The 23426-nt window shown below is 44.3% G+C and overlaps 1 protein-coding gene across 4 annotated transcripts; it reads left to right on the plus strand.

Moving 5' to 3' along the window:
• Window positions 1-8787: 8787 nt before the first annotated feature.
• gata2a (GATA binding protein 2a) lies at window positions 8788-22104 on the plus strand. Of its 4 annotated transcripts, none has more exons than XM_084927735.1 (6): window positions 8788-9441; window positions 13582-13986; window positions 14755-15329; window positions 17990-18148; window positions 20083-20208; window positions 20912-22104. In XM_084927735.1, exons 2-6 carry the CDS (start codon window positions 13758-13760, stop codon window positions 21209-21211), a joined length of 1389 nt encoding a protein of 462 aa, XP_084783861.1. In that variant the 5' UTR covers window positions 8788-9441; window positions 13582-13757; the 3' UTR covers window positions 21212-22104. The 4 variants fall into 4 exon arrangements, with proteins under 4 accessions (XP_084783861.1, XP_084783860.1, XP_084783863.1 ...); XM_084927734.1 differs by lacking the exon at window positions 8788-9441 and adding an exon at window positions 13196-13346; XM_084927737.1 differs by lacking the exon at window positions 8788-9441 and adding an exon at window positions 13200-13346 and having other exon boundaries at window positions 14755-15330; window positions 18003-18148.
• The last annotated feature ends 1322 nt before the right edge of the window (window positions 22105-23426 follow it).

The following is a 23426-nucleotide window of genomic DNA, read 5'->3' on the forward strand; positions in this document are numbered from 1 at the left end:
TTAAAACTGGCACTTTAGAGGGAATTTCCTGCTCATTGTTGCATTCCTTGCTTGAAAGTAACCCCACCTATGGCCTTCTCCTACCCAGTCAGCAGAGGAGCTGACCTGCCTCAAGCACAGTATGAGCTCAGGACAAACAGAAGGGTCAGTCTGAGGTCATCGCTTTCCCTCAGAGGTCACCAGGGGTCCTGGCAGGTCATTTCCTGCTCCATAATAACAGCCCAGTTCCCCTCACAATGACAGTGTGCGCATATTGTATGTGCCATACAATAATCATTCAGTAAATACGCAGCAGGGAGAGAGCAAAGACAATGTCTGTTAGCACTGATGCTTGGTTGCTGGTGAAAGACCACACAATGGTGATTTTGTTTGTATGTTTTTACTCGAGTGGAGATTTGGAGCGGCGTGAGTCCAGAGAGTCGCACAGTCTCATTCTCACAGCAGTGGGCTCACGTCCACCTCAGCACCAGAGACGGGTTTTTTTTATGTGGAAGTGTTAAATGACATTGAGACCTTAAAGACAGAACACTGACAAATACATCGATCAGCCACTTAATTAGGTATACCTGTTCAACTGCTCGTTATAGCAAATGCCTCATGAGCCAATCTAACAACATGTAGTGAAGAAAACTTGCTGAAGTTCAAACCGAGCATCAGAATGGGGAAGAAAGGTGATTTAAGTGACATGGATGTTAGTGCCAGGTGGGCTGAAACTGCTGATCTACTGGGAGCGGCGGGTCTCTGGGTGAAAATGCCTTGTCGCTGTCAGAGGGCTCAAATCTTCTCAAACTGATTCCTTGAACGTGACTTGAATCTAATGGAGCTCCTTTGGGACGCAGGTGAAAAGGAAATTGGGCAAATATGTTGGACGATGGATAAAATTTTCTAAACACCTTACTGGATCTGCTAGAGAGGTGTAACTAATGAAGTGGCCAGTGAGCTTACTTTCTCTCTAACTTCAGAGCAGCACTTCATCATACAGAGGTAACCTTGTGATGGAGACTAATATATATGCAACACATCTTTTAGAATGAATGACATCGACATCATTTATCAAGTTGCAAGTTAAACATGAACTCATTTACTTAATCTTTCGTGGAGTTACGAAACTTTAAATGTTTATTTTAAATTGAAGCAAGTTTCTGCCTTAATGGCTGCAATCATGACAGGGACGAAGTTGTGTATCGTATATCAGCAAACACATACTGAACAAAACGTTTGCTGAAATAGGCCAAATTATCAGTTTGTAGCTCTTTGAGAAATATTTTGTTGTTCCAATACAAGTTTATACCCATCAAACTGTTTTCTTTGGCATTTCTATAGAGTCAGCTAAAGAAATGGGAACAGCCTAAAGATACAATTTAAAATTATTCAAAAGTCAATGTCCAAATAAAAACTTAAAAAGACCTTCAGCAGACCTTCACTTTAAAAATGAAAAGAAAGTCTGGCCCATCAGAAGATATTAAGAAATAAAGGTTGGCTCCAGACCTTTGCACACTACTGCAGGCTGTGTCTTTTTTCCCCGGAATAACCTACAAAAGGACCAGAAGGTATCAAAGCTAGAAACTGGAACGCTCTTACAGTTGTACGTAAACTCTACTTGTATTGTCTCTGGTATTTTACTCCGACGGAGATGCCATCGAACGTGGCTGCACCTTAATGCTCATGTCAAACATGAGTCTGTTGATGCATTCGCTTTCCTACACGGCTGTTTGTCTTGTTGTGGCTCATTGGAGGCCTTTCAGTCTTTTCAGTTCTGGGCCAGGATATGATTACCGGTCACAGAAGAGCTGCGGTTTATCTGTTGGTGTAAACCGAGCAAAATACTGTTTGAACCGGAATTCGTGTGCAGCACTGTATCCTGATGTGGCAAACCGTGTGTGTGTGTGTGTGTGTGTGTGTGTGTTTGAGGTGGATGGTGGGGTTTGTGCAGGGTGTTGGACTGGTTGGGCCATGCGGTTGAGCTGTCACGGTCCCCCCTCAGGCATGGAGTCGATTATTATCTTCCTTTCCTGAAGTATAGTAATGATGCAGAGTGTGTTCATTCTTTATCTGCCAGAAATAATGAATATGCAAAAAAAAAGAAGGGGAAAAAAAGATTTGGAGTCAAACTAGATATCAGTTGAAGAGGTAATCCACAAGTCCCTAGGCTTGGTGACGTGGTGGTGATTGATTACATTGAGGGCTCACCTGCAGTACTCTCCCTCTTAATCTTTCTTGCTCTCAAATACACACACACACACACAACTACACACGCACACACACAAAGAGAGAAAGAGGCAGAAGTCACCAGTCAGGGAACAATATCCTGCTCAGAGGACCCTTCACAGCACACTCTCATAAATCACTGAGACAGAGCCACCACCCTCACTGTCAGCATGTTATTATGCGCACACTCTCAGGTCCACGCTCCTCATGACATACATTCATTCAGTTCATCCACTCCTCATACTCAGCCATAAAGGAATATCATCAAAAAGAAGAAATATGAGTCAAATCTAACCGCAAAACTCGCCCTCAAACACACGCCTCACCTGCACTGATTCCCTCTGGCTCTGCTTAAAACACGCTTTTTTCTTTCCTTTTTTTTTTTTTTTTTTTTACAACAGGAGCTCTGTGTCCCACTCTGCCACGGCCCTCTGCACCGGCCATTCCTCAGTGACAGGGTGCCGGGATGAGGGGATGAGAGGCTCTTGAAGGGCGAGGTGAGGAGTGGATGAAAGCCCCCGCGGCTCAGGTCCCAGGGCTCTGCCTCCTGTGCAGGTGGCAGGTGTGATGTGGCCGGGTGCAGAAGCGTCAGGGTGAGGAAGAGGAGGACAATGAAGGCGTCTGTAGCCCCGGTTGCAGCTGCAGGAGGCGGGGAGGAGTGAGGCTGACAGATATGACATTCAGACAGGCAGAGGAAGGGAAGGACAGTGTAGGAGCGCAGAGATGGAGATGGGACTTCAAACAGAGGATTGGGGGTTGGGTGGGGGGGCATTCTTGTCTGGTATGGAGAAGGTGGGGATGGAGGGACAGTGAGAACGATGGATGGCACAAAAAACAACAACAAACCCCCCCCATGAATCCAGAGTTCACCGTTGTGGTCCTCTTGTGCAGATGTTTACACCGTGCACGCTCACTCAAAGCCCCTGCCTATATCTCTGTGCATATTGATGTCAGCCTCCTTCCCTGTATGGATTTGTATTGATGAGACAGTAATCCTCTTCCCTTGCCGTCCTTATGTGCAACTGTCCACAGCTCCCACTAAGACCCACTGATCTCTGCCACATGGCGCTCCATCAAAGCACCGATGGTCATGCCTCTCAGGGCAAGTTTTTGGCAAAAAAAACGTGCCCGTGCAGCTCATGTCTGTCCCTCAGTGCAGGGGATAAGCTGCAGATGAAGGCCTGACGCTACTTTGTATCATCTTGGATCATACGAAGACAAGTGAAACAAAGCTGCTCTCTGTTAAAAGCCACTCTCGTCGGAGCATGTGCACGGGCACACACACGTTTCCTACTTTCTCTATCAGACCTGATTAGAGTGACAGGGGCACTTCCCATTGGCTGTGAGAGTGGCCCTCTCCTTCCCAGGGCAACCAATTTCCCCTACTCCAGAGCTGATAGGAAACTTTGATTGTCCACTGAGCTCAGAAGAGACAAAGAGAGTTTTCCTCTCGCAATCCACATATCACTCCATCAGATCTCTTCCTACAATACAGCCCCCCGCCCCCGCCCCCCTGCAAACACACACTTTATTTTTTTCTTTCTCTCCTCCTTTCCTCCATCATTTCTCCCTCCTGAATTTTGGAAGCCTAATTTACACGGGCTCCACATTGTGAGTCCATTAAACTGGTACTAACTGCTTTGATGGGCAGGAAGTTTCATTTCATGTGGTGACATCTGCATCCTGTGACACAATCCTGCCCTACGTACGTGATTTACTCTCTCAGCTTACCACTATCCTCTAATAGCAGTCTGCTATTAGCACGGGTGGATGTGACCAGCAGCATTTGCATACTGCTACGTGTGCATGGTGGGTGTGAAGAGGACCCAGAATGAGCAAGGCGTCAAAACATGTGGGGAGAACCAACAGGAAACATCTCCCCCTTCTCTCTCTCTCTCTCCACCCTCTCTGAGAACACACTTCCTGTCAGAACTCCTCTAACTTCCTGTCCAGCCACCGGGAATCCCAGCTGGAACATTCCAGCTGTGCACTAGTCTCCCTCCCTTGCTGTACTGCTTGAATACCACCGTTTCTTTGTTACCCAGTCTTCAGAGACTCAGAAAGTATTTGCACCCTTTCACTTTCTTTGCACAATTTAGCCTGCTTTATGTGATACATGGGAACGCGAACACATTTGTTTTGTATATCAACGTAAGTGTCATAATGACAGAGAGAAAACATTTTATAAGTTCATTTATTTATTTTTAATGTTTTAAAGAAAAAGACAGAGACATTTGCCAAACTGAACAGAGTAAGGTACGAGAGTAATGTGCCCGTTACATGTAAAGCTCACAATTCACTTTAAACCACAAAGTCAAGGGAACTCTCTGTAGACTTCTGCTGGAAATTTGGAAAAGCACATTTCACAGGTATGAAATAATTTAGAAAGTCTTGGATATTCTCAAGAAGCCTGTTAAACAACAATAACAGTGAAATAGTAACAGAGAGACTGATCCTTCTCAGCTGCCCTCCATCAAGTCAGACATTTACCCTTAGAACAGCCACCGTAACTATAAAATGTTGCCACATCCGCATATTTAGTAAAATACAACATTAAAGGACATTCCCTGGTCTGATGAGATAAAAGCTGAACTATCTGGGCAAAGCTCAAAGCACAGCGTCTGGCACACCCCGTGTTCATCACTTTGACTACTAAAGCCATCCCTACAGAGAAGGACGGTGACGCATCGCGACTAGAGGGGAACTTCTCAGCAGCAGGAAAAGGGAGACTGGACTGAACTGAGTGAAGAATGAATGCAGCCAATTACACCGAAGACCCTGAAAAAGTGATCAGAGACTGGTGCGACAGTTCAGCTTTCATAGCACAGCTTCCTATCCCGCCTGACAGAGTCCAAGGACACATACGCACAGGTGTAGCCTTGGAATGTTTTACCCAAAGGTTTTAAAAAATATAAAAGATACAGGCCAATGAAAGTAAGAGCCACAAAACAGGCTAATCAATGAGGAGGGTATTGGAAAATGCTGTTTAAAAAACTATACAAATATATATAAAGATGAATAATTCTATATACTAGCAGAGCAAATGATTATGGAAACAAAGTGGGGAAACTACAGGGATAAAAATGGAGCCTATGCTTTCACTGCAGATGGTTTAGTCAGCTTGTTAGACCTCAGTATTTGAACCAGCTCCACCCACGGCGTCTGGTGCAGCAGACAGGCAATTCAAAAGGTGGGAAACAAAAAACAAACACATTAATGCAATGACAGAGCAATGTTAGCCGCACGTGCTCGCCATCACTGAAAACCACAAAGCAGTGTCAAAGTGTGTATTTATTTGAATCTGGGTGCACCGTGTAGCTCCAGCAACTGCAGCAAAAGCGAACTTCAAATTAGCTGTGGTAGAGGTGTGGAAGAGTGTGAAACCATAAATGTGAATGAGTTATGAGTGCAGTGTAGAGAGGGGATAAATATTAGCAAAAAATGTTATTTCAGGTGGGTGGATGTGGGTACATTCGCTATCACTTGGAGAGAGAGAGATGATAGCCAAGAGCAGGGTGATAAAGTGCACTAATCCAGGCCTGCAGATTCTATGACCCAATGATCTGCTGCTGAAAACATGCTGGAACACTTTTAATTTAAAAACTAAATCCATATGACGTTTTGAACTGCTGATTGTAGAGCAGGACTGCAACAGAAGTGTTAAAGTGAGGGTGATTTGCTTTCTGAATCCAAGTACTGTACGTTTGTCCTACAGTACATCCCTTTCTCGCCAGGGGTCGCTATATAACAGCACATGGTCTCCTGCCCAGCTGTCTCTCCTGCAGAAACTCGCAGTCTCAGTCCTGGGGATAACCGTGGTCTCGCTGTCTCCTCACAAGGCTCCAGTTTACATGACTAGTTTTTGAAGCGCAGTAAAACGGGACAGTGCCATTAGTCTAATGGCAGTAAATCAAATGACACACGCATGTTTATGAATGTGCCCTCACGCGTGGGGCCATATGGCAGCGAAAAGAGCAGGATTGGTGACTTTGTATATGACCTTTTCGGAAAGAGAGCTAATCCCGAGCTATAATAGACTCCGGGACCGATATGGAAAACTGCTGCACCGTTATCTCGGTTGTCTAGGAGACCATCAGAGCACCGGGCCGGTGGAGATGCCGTGGTATTAAAAGGGGGAGAGTGTGTGCGTGCTAGTGTGTGTGTGTCTACTGGAGACTGTTTTCTTTTTCTTTTTTTCTGTTTTTTCTATAAGTGTCATTCTTGAATGCTGCATCTCGTGCTCGATTAAGAATACACAACTATTTTCTTACCACATTTACAACGAAGCCTTTTTTTTTAGTGGTGAAATTACAAGTTCCATTTTAAAGAAAGGTCAGTCCTCAGAATAGTGGATTGGACAGATTAAAATGCACTTTACTGACATCAATTGTAAAATGATGAACTGAATTGTGGCGGACGAGGCGCATTCATTCAACCAAATGCCACAGCAGTTTGTTTAAGTGATAACACGGGCCTTTAAAGCGAGGCCCGTGTTGCTGCTGTGGAGGAGCAGGCCTGCTGACCGGACAAATCAGAGAAAACTAACGGTGCATGTTAAGCGGCTTATCCCATTGTGGAAATGAAGATAATGCTATCGTGTTCCGATGTGTTTATTAGGACGGAATCATTTTCACAAGTGCAATTATAGCTGGAAATTGAGCTTTATCACCTTATCTGTACTGTAGATAGCCTGATTCCCAACCTACTAAAAAAAAAACTACTGAAATTTAGTTTGGAAATGTGTGACAATATTGCCTCATTTAGTAAAATCCCAAAATAAGCTGTATCATAAATTCCCAAAAGATGGGATGCATTTTAAAAAAGAAGAAGAAGAAGAAAGAGGAGAGACAGATTAATCTAACACAGAGAAAAGGATGAGGCTAATCAGAGAGATAGCATCACGGCGTGCGGTGATATGTAAAGTGCGTGCACCAGTGGTCCGGCCAATAAACTCCTTCTAATGTCAAATAGAGCTTATATTAGCTGCAGCGGAAAACGTGTAAATACGTCTCATTCCCTGCGCTGTCTCTATCAACCTGCGGGATCCCCTCCACCCCCCCACAAATGATGCATTAGATGCATTGAATGTATTTGTTGTGCAAGTTTGAAAAGGCGGCGATAATCTGGGAGTGAGAGATAAGGAACACCAATTTATTCAGCAGCACTTTGGACCCCGCTTCCAGCCTCGGTCGGTGCTGACACCCCCAGCAGTTTGCTGATAACGATTAGGCCATTTATTATCTTCACAGAGAACAAAGATTGCGCGGTGCCGATGAAATATTACCCCTGGTAATAATCAGAAGGAGAAGGACCCTGGCATCTAATGCAGTGTGCATATAATATCTCCCTGACGAAAGCCGTGCGCACGCGCGCGCGCGCGCAGGCGCACACACACACACACACACACACGGAGTATGTGCAGAACGCACAGAAAACGGATTAACAAAACAAATACTATTTATTAAATATTGCTAAATATTTATTATAATATTAAGTTTTTGTGAATTTGATTTGAGAGAAACATTCAACTTATTGGAAAGTAATAATAATGATGTATTTGAAAAAAACATTAAAAAAACAACTACCGAATAAATTGTAACTGTTGTTAAAAGACATATGTGAACTCACATTTATTGGGTTTGCATTATCAACTTAATAAAAATACACAACGTTGTTTAGTCCACAACAACTCGCTAAAATAACCTAACATAAGCCAACAGTTTTCAGATTTAAAATATTAAAAACAAATAAAACAAAAAAATCCGCAAAACCTTATACTTTTAGACTGTTAAGAGTCCAAATAATACTGAGAAAGTATATAAAGTGCTTATGTTAGCCTACTGGCTTCTATTATTCGTGCCTCCAAGCTTTTTGCTCTGACGAGTCCAAACATTAAAACAAATGTTTACCAATTCAGTCAGACTTCACATTTTCTTTTCTTTTCTCTTCCCTTTTTGTTGCATGTGTGTATGTGTGTGTGTGCGCACTCTGGGGAGCACGGGCCCCGAGTTGCAGAGGTCCTCGCGCCCCTTGCACCTGCCTGGCTTCGGCGCAACGCACGAGCCCAGGTCGCGTGCAAGAGATTTTAGAGGCTTTGCATGTTTTACAAAGTTGTTGTTGCTGTGTGGGATATAAAGCCCCCCCCAAACACACACAGACATAAAAAAACGGGGTGGAGAGGGAGGGATGGGTATTTTTCTTTCTTTTTTTAACATGTTTAACTCAGTGTTTTGGGCGGGGAAGGGGGGGGGGGGGGGTTGTTTCTGTCAAATCAAATATCTCAGTAAGTCAATTAGGACCGAGGCTCTCGGTCTATCCGAGTTGTTACAAAAAGCGAAAAGAAAAAAAACAGGAAAAGAAGATATAGCATTTATTATCACTAAAAAGTAGCTTTTAGACTTTAATTATTGAGCAAGGAAAGCTTTAGAAAGAGCACCGTGCATTTCCCAGCTATGCAATTTCTAAGTTCACCCCCCCCGTCACAAGCCTCAGGTTCAGCCCCAAATTAATCATAATGACTGCGCATTATGCAGCTGGGACAAGTTGGGTCCGGGGACTCTGCTCGCTCCCTTGGTGGCTCCAACATCTAGCGAAGTTCTTTATTTCCCTGCATGTATGTAGACCATATATTAACTCCACAGGCTCGGGTAAGCAGCACATCAGTCTGTCAGGGCAGAGCTCACAGTGACCTCGAGGAACGTTGATATACATTTTAAAAACAAAAGGATGAAATGCTGAAAAGCATATCATAGAGTATGTTGAGAACCTCTCGGGAACAGGTACCGCTGCCAGTTTTTTGTATTTAACCAGGACCCGGAAGACAGGCTGCTGGCTGACGTGCCATTACGCTGCTGTGTGCCCGCAGCCTCTCACACAGGCACACAAGTTTTTTTTTCTTCTTCATTTTTTTTATTGCTCATATTCACAGAGGTTTGGACAGAGCGAGAGTAGAGGGGAGATACTGCGCGCAGACACTCACCGCTCTCCGCTCGGTGACGACACAGCACACAGAGCAGCGACCATCAGGCCACCGGGTTTTCCATTTAGTCTCGACAGCATCATAAAAACGGGGCACATCTGGACACCTCTTCGGTTTGGTCGTTCATTTTGCACCGTTATTATTATTGTTATCATTTATTTTTGGAGGAGGAGGAGAAGGAGGGGAGGGCAGAGAAGACGCGAAGCTGCGCAGTGAATCAGATGGTTCCACTTTCTCCGGTTTGACTGGTGGAGGTAAGTCAATTACTGCGTTTTTAAACTATCTGAACTTTAAAATATTATTTATGATTTTATTTTAATTTTATTTGATATTTTGTAATTATATGTGAGGCTATTCAAAGTAAGGTACTGGTAATAATCATTGCTACAGGCTCAGCATAAAAAAAGAAAAACGGTTGCTTGTGCTATATTTTCATGGCTATCGAGGAATAAAGTACACTGATCGCACGTGCACTCTTTATGAACTCTTTATTTATGATTATACATGTCACAGATATTTGGATATTAGGCCAAATATAACCCTCCGCAACATCTCTAAAACGGTATAGTGATATTATATGTTTGATGCAGTCATACGTTGTAATGTATTTTATCATTCATTACTCATATTATTATTCAACATTATTATTCATATTCACTGGAAGCGCGCTCTGTTTTTCTTTTAATTTCTACAGCTCCGCTTGTTTTTCCCGAATGATCGACAAAAAAAGTTCAAGATTAAGTCCGGGTTAACAAAACGGATGTATGTGTGCCATAGCTTCTTAAAATAAATAAATAAATCAATAAAAAAAATATATCGACGAATTAATCCTTGCGCATAATCCTTTTTAATGTGGCTCACTTTTCGTGTTGCCGTGGGCAGCGAGTTCTGGCCCCGAAAAAAAAAAAAAAGAAACTAAATTGTTTAGTGTATCATCAGCGAGATATTAGTGACGACAAAGGTATTCAATTGTCACGCTTTAAAACGCATAATGACTCGAGTAACCCTCTTTGATCAGTAGAAGGAGCAATCACATCACTACACTGGCGGAGCTGAGACAGGGGGAGGGCTGGTGGGTCTCCGCAGGCACGCAGGAGTGCCTTTCTTTTTCTTCCACCCTCTCTTACCTGTGCTGCTGGGTCTGCTTTATGTGTGCATGATTTAAGAGGCATGGCGTGATTGTGTGTGACTATACAAAGGGGTTTTTTCCTTCCCACTGTCACCAAGTGTTTGCTCATGGAGGCTCTGTGTTACCACGGGGTCTCTCCCTTACAATATAAAGGCAACTGTTGTTAAGATTTGGGCTGTATAAATAAAGCTGTGAATTGAATTGAAATGATTACAGCAAAGAACAAAGAACAGTGGCATGAAGATGGAGTTGTGAGTAAACACTGTAAGAGGTCCAAATGTGTTTTTTTTGTATTTATAGCTCCAATAAGTGGTTTTGACTGTAAAACTAGGTTCACCTTGCAGTCCGTAATCACTTTTTGTTGAGTGTGTGCAGTCCATGTTAATGTCCTACCCGCTTTTTCTGAAATGTCATTATTTTGATTCAGAAATGACTTAAATGGGAGACTGTGCTGCTCTTAGGCTCCCTCTCTCAGCAGTTATATGGTGGGTGCTTGTGTCTATAAAGCTCCCCCACCCACCCAGTGCCCTGGCTCGATCTAATTAGCCGTGAGTAAAGGGGACAATAATGCTTCAGCTGGTTTCTGTCATTCTCTTCTCTCTGGCTCTGCTTATCTTCACAAGCCCCACAGTGGCTCTTCACACCCCCCATCCCCCCAAAACACATACACACACACACATAGTTGGGCACACAGTCACACACCTACACTCTGGATAATGATGGATGACCGTGCCCAATGGGAACAAACAGGTAGATAAAGCCAATCCCATTTAATAACAGCATGGATCGGAATGATAATCTTGTTGTTCATTAGCCACTGTGGCTGCACGGTGATACAGTTGTTGCACACAGTTCTCGCCCAGCTCAGGAGGCGTTGTGCGAGGGGACGCGTTCTCCGCTCTTTGGATGGCATCGCCGGGTGAAACAATACTGCTGTGTCCTTGAGAAAGACAGAGGGAAAAAGGCAACAGCAACTCCCCCACCCCCCGTCCTCTCCCACTAACCCTCCATCACCCTCTCCCATCTTTTTGTTCCAGCAAAGATACAAATGGGATTAATGAAGGTATAAATTACAGAGGGGGTAAATCCTGCTGAGTAATCCATTTGGCAAACATGCAAACAACAATGGGAATACTACAGCAGCTATCCTGAGCCTGACCCACTCTCCCAGTGGTTAACACAGCCAGAATGCAACACAGACCGGCAAGTCTGAGCCACAGTGTGCAGTGTCCTTTCACTGATGGATACAAGATCAAGAGCATCGCTGCATACTCACTGACGCTTAAACAGAGGGAGTCCTTGTTGCTTAGGGTTCAAACATGTGACAGCAATTACTGTGCGGCATTAAATTGTGCGTAATTGGTGCAGTATTGTTGATTGATGCAGTGTAAATTACAACACAATATTTGTCACTGACAATTAATAAGCATATTAAGGTAGACTTCACTCCACCTGCCAACTGTGGCTTCTTTTCCACTGGAATGTCAGTTATTGGAGTCGCTGGCCCTCTGCTGCCACACATGTTGTAATTTGTTGATTTTAGGAGTTGACAAGCTCAAAGGGCTGAGCTCATCAACTCGCTGCCTCTGGCAACATGCCCGAGATTTAATGACTGATGACTGACACACACACACACACACACACACACACACACACACACACACACACACACACACACACACACACAGGCGCGCAGTTATACCGCAGGTATGACATCAAACGTGATTATCGCCTAAATGACCTGTGCCGTGTCATCACGGCAACCCCCCGCAGGCCCCCGCCCACACTGCTCAGCTCCTAGTTAGATTTTGTGACGTTGGATCCCGGCGTCGGCGTGGCGGCCAGTCTGTTCAGGGCACCTTCCAATTACTCCTTGTCAATCACACAAACGCAGCGGCAGTGCACTTAGATCTACTTGCGCACAAATAACAGCGCATGTGCTGCTCATTTTATGCACGCTTTCAATAAACAAAGAAATAAATACAAGAAAAAATATAATTGGACAGAAACGCATTTCCCCCCCTTTCTGTCTAAACATTAAATACCCCGCCAGATTTCATTTTTGTTTTTGTGGGCCGTTTGTGAATGAGCGCGTCGGGAGACGCTCTGACTGTCACCCACTGACTTTTCGTACCCTACGTGCAACGTGAGGCCTTGCGCCATCCCCTTTTGTCTGGCCAAACTATCAACGGGCGTCATTAGAAATGCAAACTATGTTTTGATTGCTCTGCCCCCGAGACAAAAACCACTGTTTTCACAAAAGGAATGTCGTGCTACTAATTAAAGACAATTAGGCGCTCCCAACAATGGGAGGGGGCCAATTCGGGGTCATAAATCGACTCCTCCTCTGTTGGTTTAAGAGGTGCTGAAATTGATGTTTGTATTTACTTGGGGCAGACAACAACCAAAACACTTACGCTTATTGCTAGTAATAAGGATTGATATGCAGCTTTAACCGGTCAACTGTGGCATAAAACCAAAAGACATTCGCAAGTGGGTGCGAATTTTAAATATCACCCACAAGTATTAAAAAAAACGAAAGGTTTAAGAATATTTTGTAAATGGGTTTATAGAGAGCAAGGGGAGCTACGCCTGCATGGGTACGTTGTAAAAAGCTAACACTGGGCCATATATATGGTGTAAATTTCACACATTGTTAGGCTCTGTCTTCAGCCCGTCGCTAAAAAGGCAGATTATCAGAGGTCGATTGCTCATTTCGTTTGAGCTTCATGAGCGAAAAAAAAGATCCCCGAGAAATTACACTGCTGATTGATAAGTCTTTTAGTTTTTCGGTGCAGGAAAATGAAAATTGAAAGAAGGAGAGCAGGGACGCATTTAGCCAATTGCGGCAGTGCCCGCTATGATTGGTCCAGACCGACGCCCCGCCCCCCATGGCTTGATATGGGAATTTACTGGCGCCAGCCGCATCAGTCTGCCCCACATCTCATTAATGCGCCTGAGCACTGCAAGGATCAAGAGGTTTACACATCTAGGGCTCTGTATACCATCAGCTGATCACAACTGCAACAGGTATCCAGAGGAGACATTTAAGTGTTTTCTTTATGCGGATACAGGATGCGTTGCTTCGACTTGGAGACAGCGATGTCTTGTTTTTACCGACTTGTAATGGCAGGAACCCTAAATTGTGCAAAGTTTACTTCACGTGTCATCCGCTATAATTAGATAAAAAACGAAGGGTGCTTCGATTTTGCATGGAAGGAGAGACGTGTCGTTAAACTAATATGTTGCTTTCGTCTCTTTGCAGGTATCCCAGAGGAGAAGGAGGGAGAGCGAGTTATTTAAGGATTCTATTTCTGCTGTAAATCACAGTTCAGGAACTATATTTTAAGGAGGAATCGACTTCCACTTGGAGGCAAATAAAGCCTAAACAGAGAGGCATTCAAGGGGAGAGGGAAAAAAATAGAGACTGTCAGCTCAGACATGGAGGTCGCAGCGGCAGATCAGTCTCGGTGGATGGCGCACCATCATGCTGTGCTGAACGGTCAGCACCCGGACTCTCACCACCACAGCCTGAGCCACAACTACATGGAGCCCATGGCGCCTTTACTGCCGCAGGACGAGGTTGATATGTTTCTGAACCACTTGGACTCTCAAGGGAACCCCTACTACACCAACTCCCGAGCAAGGGTCACCTACAGCCAAGCACACGGTAAGATGCGCTCAAGTTTACGATCACCAAGTGTGAGGCCAGATAAGATAAGATGTGTGAAAATATAATATAAATAAAATTGTATTAAAAAAAATTCCATTTATATATCTATGTTTTAAAAGAGTCGTATAATACCATAATTTTAATGCGTGTGTGTGTGTGATATTAAAGGCTAATGATTTTTGTGTGTAAAAAAGCTTATTGCCAGCCTAACAACAAAAACCTGTGCAGCAATTAGTTAGAAAAAGTCCTTCTTGACTTTCCTGGGTCAATTCACCAACATAAAAGGAATTTCTAACAAATGACAGCAAGAGGAAAGGGAAGTATGTCACTTAACCCCTCTCTGTTGGGGCAGGAGTTTCTGGAGGGAGAGAGGCACTTCCCGGATATAAAATAAAAAGCGCAAATTTACTAATAACAACCTTTAGTCCGAGAGCTGCTGCGGACGAAAAGATAATGCCCAGACAAGGAGCTCTGTTTATTTAACACTTTTGTAGGCTTTAATAATGCTATATCGGCTGCTTTCATTTAATGGAAACTATTTGTAGAGAGGTTACTTAATTTCGATCTTTTAAAAAATCTATTATTTAAAATCAACTACGAATATTTTATCTACATCTGGAGCTAAATGTCGGATTTGAGAAATTCAGGGAATTTAACAGGTAAGATTTTTTTTTAACTGGGTTGTAAACTAATGATAAGACTTATGAATTACTGAGAAATTAAAGCAGAATACAGCCATATTAAATAGACTGTTATGGTTTTCAGCTCGCCTCACTGGGAACCAGGTCTGCCGGCCACACCTCATCCACAGCCCCGGTATTCCCTGGCTGGACCCCGGGAAAGCAGCTCTGTCTGCTGCACACCACCACAACGCATGGGCGGTCAGCCACTTCAGCAAACCCGGCCTTCACCCCGCCGGCTCCGGCTACCCCTGCAGTAGCAGCACCGGCACCGCTCCGGTGTCTTCGCTCACTCCAGCGTCGCATTCCAGCCCGCACCTGTACAGTTTCCCCCCTACCCCTCCCAAAGACGTGTCCCCGGACCCCGGCCCTACCTCTCCGACCTCCACCTCAACCAGGATGGATGAGAAAGAGTCGATAAAGTACCAAGTGCCGCTGACGGACGGCATGAAAATGGAGAGCTGCAGTCCGCTCCGCAGCGGCCTGGCCTCGATGAACAGCCAGGCCCCAGCCACGCATCACCCTATCCCAACCTACCCGGCCTACTCTCTCCCTACACCCCACGAATACGGCGGCAGTCTCTTCCATCCCGGCAGCCTGCTCGGCGGGTCCTCGTCCAGCTTTACGCCCAAATGCAAAAGCAAAGCCAGATCGAGCTCAGGTGAGTCTCACGTGTGTTTTGAGCCCCCCTCACCCCTTCCTCTCATCAGATGGCAGATCAAATCGATAAGGCCTAATTAAATGGTTATGGTTTATTCAGCTGAGCGGTGAAGCGTTGCGCAATATAGGTTAGTTTACACAACCAATCATCGGTTGATGAATAATTCATTGGTCTCCATGTAAAGGTGATATTAGTATTTCCACTATGGTGTGAGCATCATTTTATTCTTTTATTTTCTCTTTCATTTATTCCCAGGTGTAATTGCATTTATCAGTTTTTTAATGCTTGTATTATGTAAACTTCGTGGCTCAGACTTGTTGCTCCAGTGAGCTGCTTATACGGAAAAAAGAGCGATAATTTCCACATCGGACACTGTCAAGTCTTATTTGACCCATTACACTTTTTTCATACTTGTGTGATTCATTCACTTAAAATGTCAGTGTAATCGAGGCGAATAGGCGAAAAATAGAGAACAAGTGGGATGATATAATTTTTGGGACTGACTGGTTATTCATATGTATATGGTTTTACATATAAATAACAACTAAACGATCCATATAAACTGGTTAAGTATATGTTTTTAAAAATAAGTGAAATAATTTAGCCGCTTTTTGAGCAGAGAGAAAAAAGTCCAACACTAACTTTACATTCAGACGCCACACCATCAACGGTGCTCAGGCAGGTACATGTTCGTGCCACAGGCTTGTTTTCTTTTAAACGTGGCCTTTATTGCGCTTAAAAAACGAGGGAGTCACGACGCCCTGGCTCCTGCCATATCCTGTATACCTCCAAGTGAACAAATCACGACCTCCACCCCGCCCACCGCTCTCCCCAGCACTAACAAAGCACAGGCGACAGAGCCCTGCTGTTTGTGTTTTTAAGCACGGCCTTGGCCCGCTGCGCTGACATGAAGTGGAGGGGCGAGCAAGTTCACAGCAGATCTGATTCTCCGTGAAGATGAGAGTGCATTCTGGTGCAATGAGCAACCATGAATTTTTAAAAAAGGACTCAAGCAGTTTCCCATTTCCCCTTAATTTTAAATACATTAAAATGTTCATAATAAAGCAGCATATTTTCTGACTGTCTGGACAGGATTTTGATTCAATATGCTGCATGTGCTGGGAGTCAAATTTAAGGGGGGATACTTAGACTTTATGCCTGACACTAATGGGCAGACATTTGAAAAAACAACTCAGCCTGCTTAATGAGTGTGTAATTTCCCTACATTGTTCCAGCTGTGGTGCACTGAGTTACTGGACAAAAGAAAGAATGGACGTGAAATAACAAAAAATGCAGTGTGTTAACAAATTGTTCCAAATGTAGCTTTGCAATTATCTGCATTGTCATCCTTTGTCACCATGCTTTTTAACACACCTGGGGAATGCTCGGTGCCTGATAATCCTGAGCGAATATGAGCTGTTGTGGTGGAGAAATGTTATACTGTGACATTTAAAAGAGCCTGACCAGACTGTGCCTGAATCAGCAACACAAACATATCTGCCACGACGTTAGAAAAAGAAAAAAAAGGCTTATCTATCAAAGTCAATGTCCAGTGCCAGTAATTGTGATTGATTGTTGGACAAAATGCCACAATGACATTTTCTCTGTCAGCACGAATACCTCACGGTACCGCTTCCTGTTGAACTGGCCCTCAAACCCACAGCTCCTTCCCCTCGTGCAGCTCACCTTATGCACGGAGCTGTTTCGCCTTCCCATTTGTTTTTCGTATTTCAACACTGAGCATTGTGCAAGGCAAAAAGTTGTAAGTCATTGTGGGCGAATATGTAAAACATATTAATGAGACTGCTTCTGTGTGGTCGCTTGACTTGTGAAATTCTTTAAGGGGAAGAGAAGGGAGGTACGAAAACACAAGAAATGCATTTCAAAAGGAACCTAGCCTTTTTTTTCCTTTTTGCTCAGGTCAGGTCCTATTGTGGTGAAAGGGTGGGACTTTGGGTGTCGCTGGCATTATAACAGAAATAATGAGGTGATGCTCTAGGGAGAGGGGAACACTTGAATTAAATGAGCTTTGGTTTAGCAACAGGCTGTTTGAAGTCAAACCTGAACGGGGGAAGAAAAACTTGTGGGAATAGTTTTTCTTTAAGCAGCTTTTTGTACAGAAGAGAATGCGCACACACAGGACACTGACTATTGATCCAGTCACCAAGAATGATAGAAACTATATTACAACTTGTGCTGATACAATGCTGTCTCACTGCTGTTTCTGACACCAACCAGCACGCAAGCTTCTCATCAAACACTTTCCGACACATTTAATACCGCCTACACACACTTACTTTCCTCTCGTGGGTGCCCACTAAGCTGATCAATAATGTAGGCTTAATTTGATGGTGTGTCTCACTCTTCTTGTTGGACACCTCTGGACATGTTCTGGCTGTCTGTGGCCTCCCCACTCCAGATCAATTTACATAGAGGTGTCTGTGTCCTGGGCAGCCGTGCACACTTGGTACACCTGCACACTGATATGGATGTTTGTCACTACCCCAATTTTTGACTTCATATTACAAGGCCATCTGAGGTCATGCACCACTCTACTATAACTACCTGACCAGGTTGTGCTACACAGCTGCTATATGCTGCTCCACAAAGAGGGGGGAACTTTTTAATTATATAAAATTTCCTTTTGTCTCCTTCTCTTGAACTATATGCAGAGGGCCGTGAATGTGTAAACTGTGGTGCCACGTCCACCCCGCTGTGGCGGCGGGACGGTACCGGCCACTACCTGTGCAACGCCTGCGGACTGTACCACAAGATGAACGGCCAGAACCGACCACTTATCAAGCCCAAACGGAGACTGGTGAGTCCTACATCTCGCTCCATCCCCTCACTCTGAGAGAAGGCACCCAAATATGAGCACAAAGCAGATGCCGGCAGCACAATTCCAGGAAAGTTATATTTTCCCTATGATCTTCCTGGAATTGTTTGTCCCTCTCACCCCCCGATGATCCGCCTTCATGGCCTGTTACAATACTGCTACTATTGCCATTGTTCCTGCTATCATTATTGCTGGTACTTCTGATACTGTTACTGATACCAATGCCCATGCTGCTTTAGTTAACACCATGCTTGAGTAAATGAAAGGCAGCAATGACAGAGAGGAATCCTGTGGTGGCTGTGCCATGTTGCAGAGCTGCTCAGTCTTTATTCACAATAAACCTGCTAAAAACGGGGCTCTCTATCTATCTATCTATCTAGTATGCTTTATATATATTTTGTTAAAATCTTTTATAGATATAATTTGTAATCAAATTGCATAATAATAACAACAACAACAACAACAACAACAACAACAACAATAATAATAATAATAATAATAATAATAATAATAATGTGCCGATTTATATTAATTAAGGTATTAAAAAAATAAGGTCTAAACTAATAAATTGTTTTGAGCTGCGTAACCTTTGACTTCGTTCACACACCCTCATTATGATGGCTCTCATTAACACTTTCTGCTAAATTCGAAAAATTCCACCGCATTTTTTTTCCTGAAATACTAAAACTCGTTTTTGAAATGATCGTTTTTCGTGTTGTTCCTTGACGATTTCCACGTCGTTCCTATTCGTAAAAGAGAAAAAAAGACCATTACATTTTCCACTGGGTCGGCCCATGTGGCTGTAGCTTTTGCATTTTCAGCTCAAGTGTTTTTCAGAGTTGTGTTCAAAGGGGCATCCAGTTGTTTCCTATCCGGATATCTGGCCGGCCCAGATAAGGAAGTCAGGCTCCCGGCTGTTTCCGCCTTCAACCAGCGCTCTGCATTCTCTATGGCTAGACTGACATATACTATAAAGAGATTATCACAACACTGGAGGAGCCGCTTATGTGTGAAGAGACAGACCGCGAGGGGCGGGGACTGGAAAATAAATGGATTTATGTTGTTCTCTTGTTTGTCATTATCGGTGGGCAGTGCTAGGCTTAACGCACAGTCGCTTTGCATTTTTTAAATTTTAATTATGATGCATTTATATTTTACCTCATATGAAAATGACCTGGGTTGTTGTTGCTGCTGCTGCTCGCCAGGTAAACAGCAACGACTCCACCTGAAATGAATTAAAAGGCTAACCTGGATGCTGCACGCACGGCACGGAACCGGAGGCTCCTTGCATGTGAAGCTAATGCTTTTTATTATGTGTGGAAAATCGATCCGTAATGGGCACGGCGGCATATTGTCAGACAGGACACCGTGTCTCACACGACTCACAGCCCTTTTTTTTTTTTCTTGGATCGTGATAAAATGCAGAGTTTACGCAGGACCTCCATTAATAGCATGCTTATCATTAAATAAAATTACTAGCGGGCCTGTAGAGTAGCGTGAGAGGGGGGGGAAAGAAAGAAAAAAAAATGGCTCCATGTCTTATTGCACAAATTACAAAATTTGATCATAGTTGTAGCGGTCGACATACATGCAATTGATTCAATAGAGAAGTTAAGTAATTTCTCCAGTCTGTGTGTCGCTTCTTTTGATGTTTGTCTGCACATATTTGTGCGGTCAGAGATGGGACCTCACGTGCCGCCGTTTAAGAAGTTTAAGAAAAACCTCCCGTTAACTTTCCCGTCGTGTCGCACATTTTCTGGAATGAGGTATCAGTGTTACGGCTTTATTTTAATCTAAATGATGCTGCTGCTGCTGCTGCTAATGGTTCAGACGAAATCTACTGTGATGCGCCTGCGCTGACCTCCCTTCCACAAGTGAGTTTAGTATTTATGATGCATTTTTCCTGCTTCCTTCAGTCCGCTGCTAGACGTGCAGGCACCTGCTGTGCAAACTGCCAGACCACCACCACCACCCTTTGGAGGCGCAACGGGAACGGAGATCCGGTGTGCAACGCCTGCGGCCTTTACTTTAAACTGCACAATGTAAGTAGCTTCGGGGGGGGGGGGGGGGGGGGGGGAGAAAAATGAGTGTGGGGTTTGGGATGGAAGGAGGAGGGGAGGGCTGCTGGTCCTTAACTGGTTAAGTGGGCGGACAGCTCGTATCGATTTAGGAGCACAGAAAGTGAGAGTGGGGAGGCAAAGCCTGCTCACCCTGTCGAGCAGAACCCACCGGGCGGCTTTTTTATTAAACCATCGTTGTTTCAATGGGGGGCGTTACTCCCCAGAGAGGCTGCCGGGTGGGACTGTCATTCAGTGTAACGGCGTCGGTTACACTGATGAGGATTTGTCTGCTGGCTGCTCCTTTCAGAGCCCAGCCTGGTCCTCATCCCGGCGTATTCATTAATGAGCACTGTGGTTCTGTTTGGTGTGGACAATTAAACAAAAGATTAAAAAAACCCACACGCCCCTGACTCGCTTTATAATGGAGCTATATATGCAAAACAGCTGCTCATTATTTATAGCCTTTTATGAATAACACTGAGGTTATTCATAAAAGGCTATTGGGATAGTAAAAAAAAGTAATTGCAACATGTGACATATTTCTGCTAAGATTTAAAATAAAGAGGCTGTAAAGGAGCTGTGACAGTAACCTAAACCTAAATGTCTACAATGCTGTATTCACACTGTCAGTGGTGCTTTTGTTCGCTACGCCTGAGCTAATGTGCCGCTCTTCTGCTCTTCACAGGTCAACAGACCTCTGACCATGAAGAAAGAAGGCATCCAGACACGCAACCGCAAGATGTCCAGCAAGTCCAAGAGGAACAAACGATCAGGGGACGGCTTTGACGAGCTCTCCAAATGCATGCAGGACAAGGCCTCTCCCTTTGGTGGTGCGCCTGGCCTCGCCAGTCACATGACCCACATGGGGCACCTGCCCCCCTTCAGCCACTCGGGACACATGCTGCCAACGCCCACGCCCATTCACCCTTCATTCGGTCACCCCCACCACTCCAATCGCTCGCCGGTCTGGGCTGAGCCTCACTGAGGCCTTTTCAGACCCAGAGCCCCCTTCGCCTGTAGGAGTCATCACATCGCCATAAACACTAAATGGCCTCCCGAGTCACGACAGCTGAGCAGCCTTGTTTTGTGTACAGTGGTTGTAGGGAAAAGACTTTCAGTCGGACTTGATGACTTAAGGCTGTGTCACGCCTGACTTCACTGATGAGCCGCTGCGGAGAGCGAGACTTAAGTGGACTCTGTGAAGAGCTAATGTGAGGAGGGGTTTGTTAGTCCTTGGGTGACAGGGGATAGCAGGATTGGAGATGTTTGTCATTCTTTTTTTGCTTATTTTTTACTAAGTCACTTTGGTACCCACCTCTCCTTGATCCTGCAACAGGAAACTCATGAGAGGGCTTAAAAAGAACCGCTGTTTTCACCTCACGACCATCTCATTATATACTGAGACACACGCGCCCTGTCCATCCCCAGGCTGTCGTTCACGACTGCTCCTCAGTGCTGGAAGTCTTCAGACTCCCGCAGAAGTCATGCACCCCTGTTCCTGACCAGTCAGACCCAACCAACAGTACACCCCAAAACCAGTGCCCCTCTAACATGCTGGATTGTACACACCACCTGTTTTTGATAACAGAGTTTTATGAAAACAAAGCAAACAAACAAACAAAAAAAACGCAGTAAATAGAGTGTTTATAAATGCTTAATTGCTATTATTGTTGTTATATTGTTATAATTATTGCTACGATAATTTATTTTCACTCTTTAAGCTTTTGTCCAACACACGGAAAATGTCTGATTTTAATTTTGTGGTTATTATGTAAAGAAAACACTGACCTGTCTTAGATGAAAAAGTCCCTGAGCTGTACGTTTTTATCATTTTTCCATCTCACACAGAAAAGGAAATAAAGTTTAATACTGAGGTAAGATCTGTCTCTATCCTTATACACTGCACACATTCCAACTGACAAAGGGCAGTAAAGAGAAGAAAAACAGCGTGACCTTGCCTTTAAAAAAACCCAACTTCTATACCTGAGCCCAGCTTGTTTTTAAACTACTCCTGCTATGTTGGTGGATTTCTCATTGTGATTCTGTTTGTTTAAGGTTTGATAATGTACCTCTTTGATAGAACACATCATGTGTCTGAAGTGTTTTCACAGTATTGTGCACACAGACAGACATTATGGCCTGAACGGTCCTTTTAATGAAGACTGCTTGATTATTAAAATCATAAGTGATATCAGATGTATCAAGGGAAGCTCTGTGATCCCTTAAGCGTGGTAATGCTTTGGTCAGGCTCCTCCTCTATCTGTGATGGCTCGTTGTTAAGAAAAGGCCTCTTTGTGGAGTTAAAGCCCCGGGCTGGACCATTGTACCCAGACAGCAGGCTCCAACCAAGGGCTCCCAAGTCATACAGTCATACATATGCACAGACCCACATGCTCTCACACAAATGCAAACCCTAATTCACACCTAATTTAACCAAGTAATACATGCAAGGTCTCCTTCTTCTTTTCTTTTTTAAAAAAAATCTCTAACAGCCAAATTCTTGATGAATTTGCATGTGAAAAATACTGAGTCATGAGTTCAGTTCAGCAGGAGCTGCTCTTGCTCCCCGCGTCTGTCGGAGTAGCCCTCTCTCTCTCTGCCTCGGCCAGGGTGATTGGAGTGAGAGGAAGGACAGTGGGTCTTTAGTGGGAGAGAGAAGAGGAAGGAAAGGCAATCAGGCGACCTGAGCAAACACATGGGGGTCTGCTTGAACCCTTCGCACACAGATGTGCTCGCAGCTGAGGCTGCCAGGAAGCAGGCGTCAGCTCTGTTTCTCCCTCATCTCCTCCTCTTTTTCTTTCTCTTTTGTTTATCTTTTTTTCACTCTCCCTCTTCGTGCGCTCTCATTATTTTCTGTTTGTCTTCTATTCTTCCCTCCGCGCTTGTCGTTCTACTTCTTCCCTCCCATTTGGACGATTACAGTAAAATAACGGGGCTGGAGAAACTTTGAACAGAGCCAGCCGCTAATGAGTCTGCTCGATTAGGGCCAATTTGAGGTCATCATCGCTGAGTTCAGCATGCCCTCACACACCCACAGCACAAACCATCCGATTAAATGGTCTACGGTGAAATCAGACAACTACCCCTCCCTGAACCCTCCACCCTCCTCACATCTGCTGGACTGCTGCAGAGGTTGATCTGCTGGGGTTTCCCAGAGTCTTGATCCGTTCACATTGAAAATAATATTTATCCAGGCTTTA

The sequence above is a fragment of the Perissodus microlepis genome, chromosome 5 (genome assembly GCF_051167445.1).
Source record: "Perissodus microlepis isolate ML-2025 ecotype Zambia chromosome 5, ASM5116744v1, whole genome shotgun sequence".
In the NCBI taxonomy this organism is placed as follows: domain Eukaryota; kingdom Metazoa; phylum Chordata; class Actinopteri; order Cichliformes; family Cichlidae; genus Perissodus; species Perissodus microlepis.

Bases quoted from the DNA above. Each gene is read 5' to 3' on its own strand.
- gata2a (XM_084927735.1), top strand. From the start codon at position 13,758: ATGGAGGTCGCAGCGGCAGATCAGTCTCGGTGGATGGCGCACCATCAT. The intron at 18,149-20,082 runs GTGAGTCCTACA...TGCTTCCTTCAG, and splicing joins TCAAGCCCAAACGGAGACTG to TCCGCTGCTAGACGTGCAGG. The intron at 20,209-20,911 runs GTAAGTAGCTTC...TGCTCTTCACAG, and splicing joins TTTACTTTAAACTGCACAAT to GTCAACAGACCTCTGACCAT.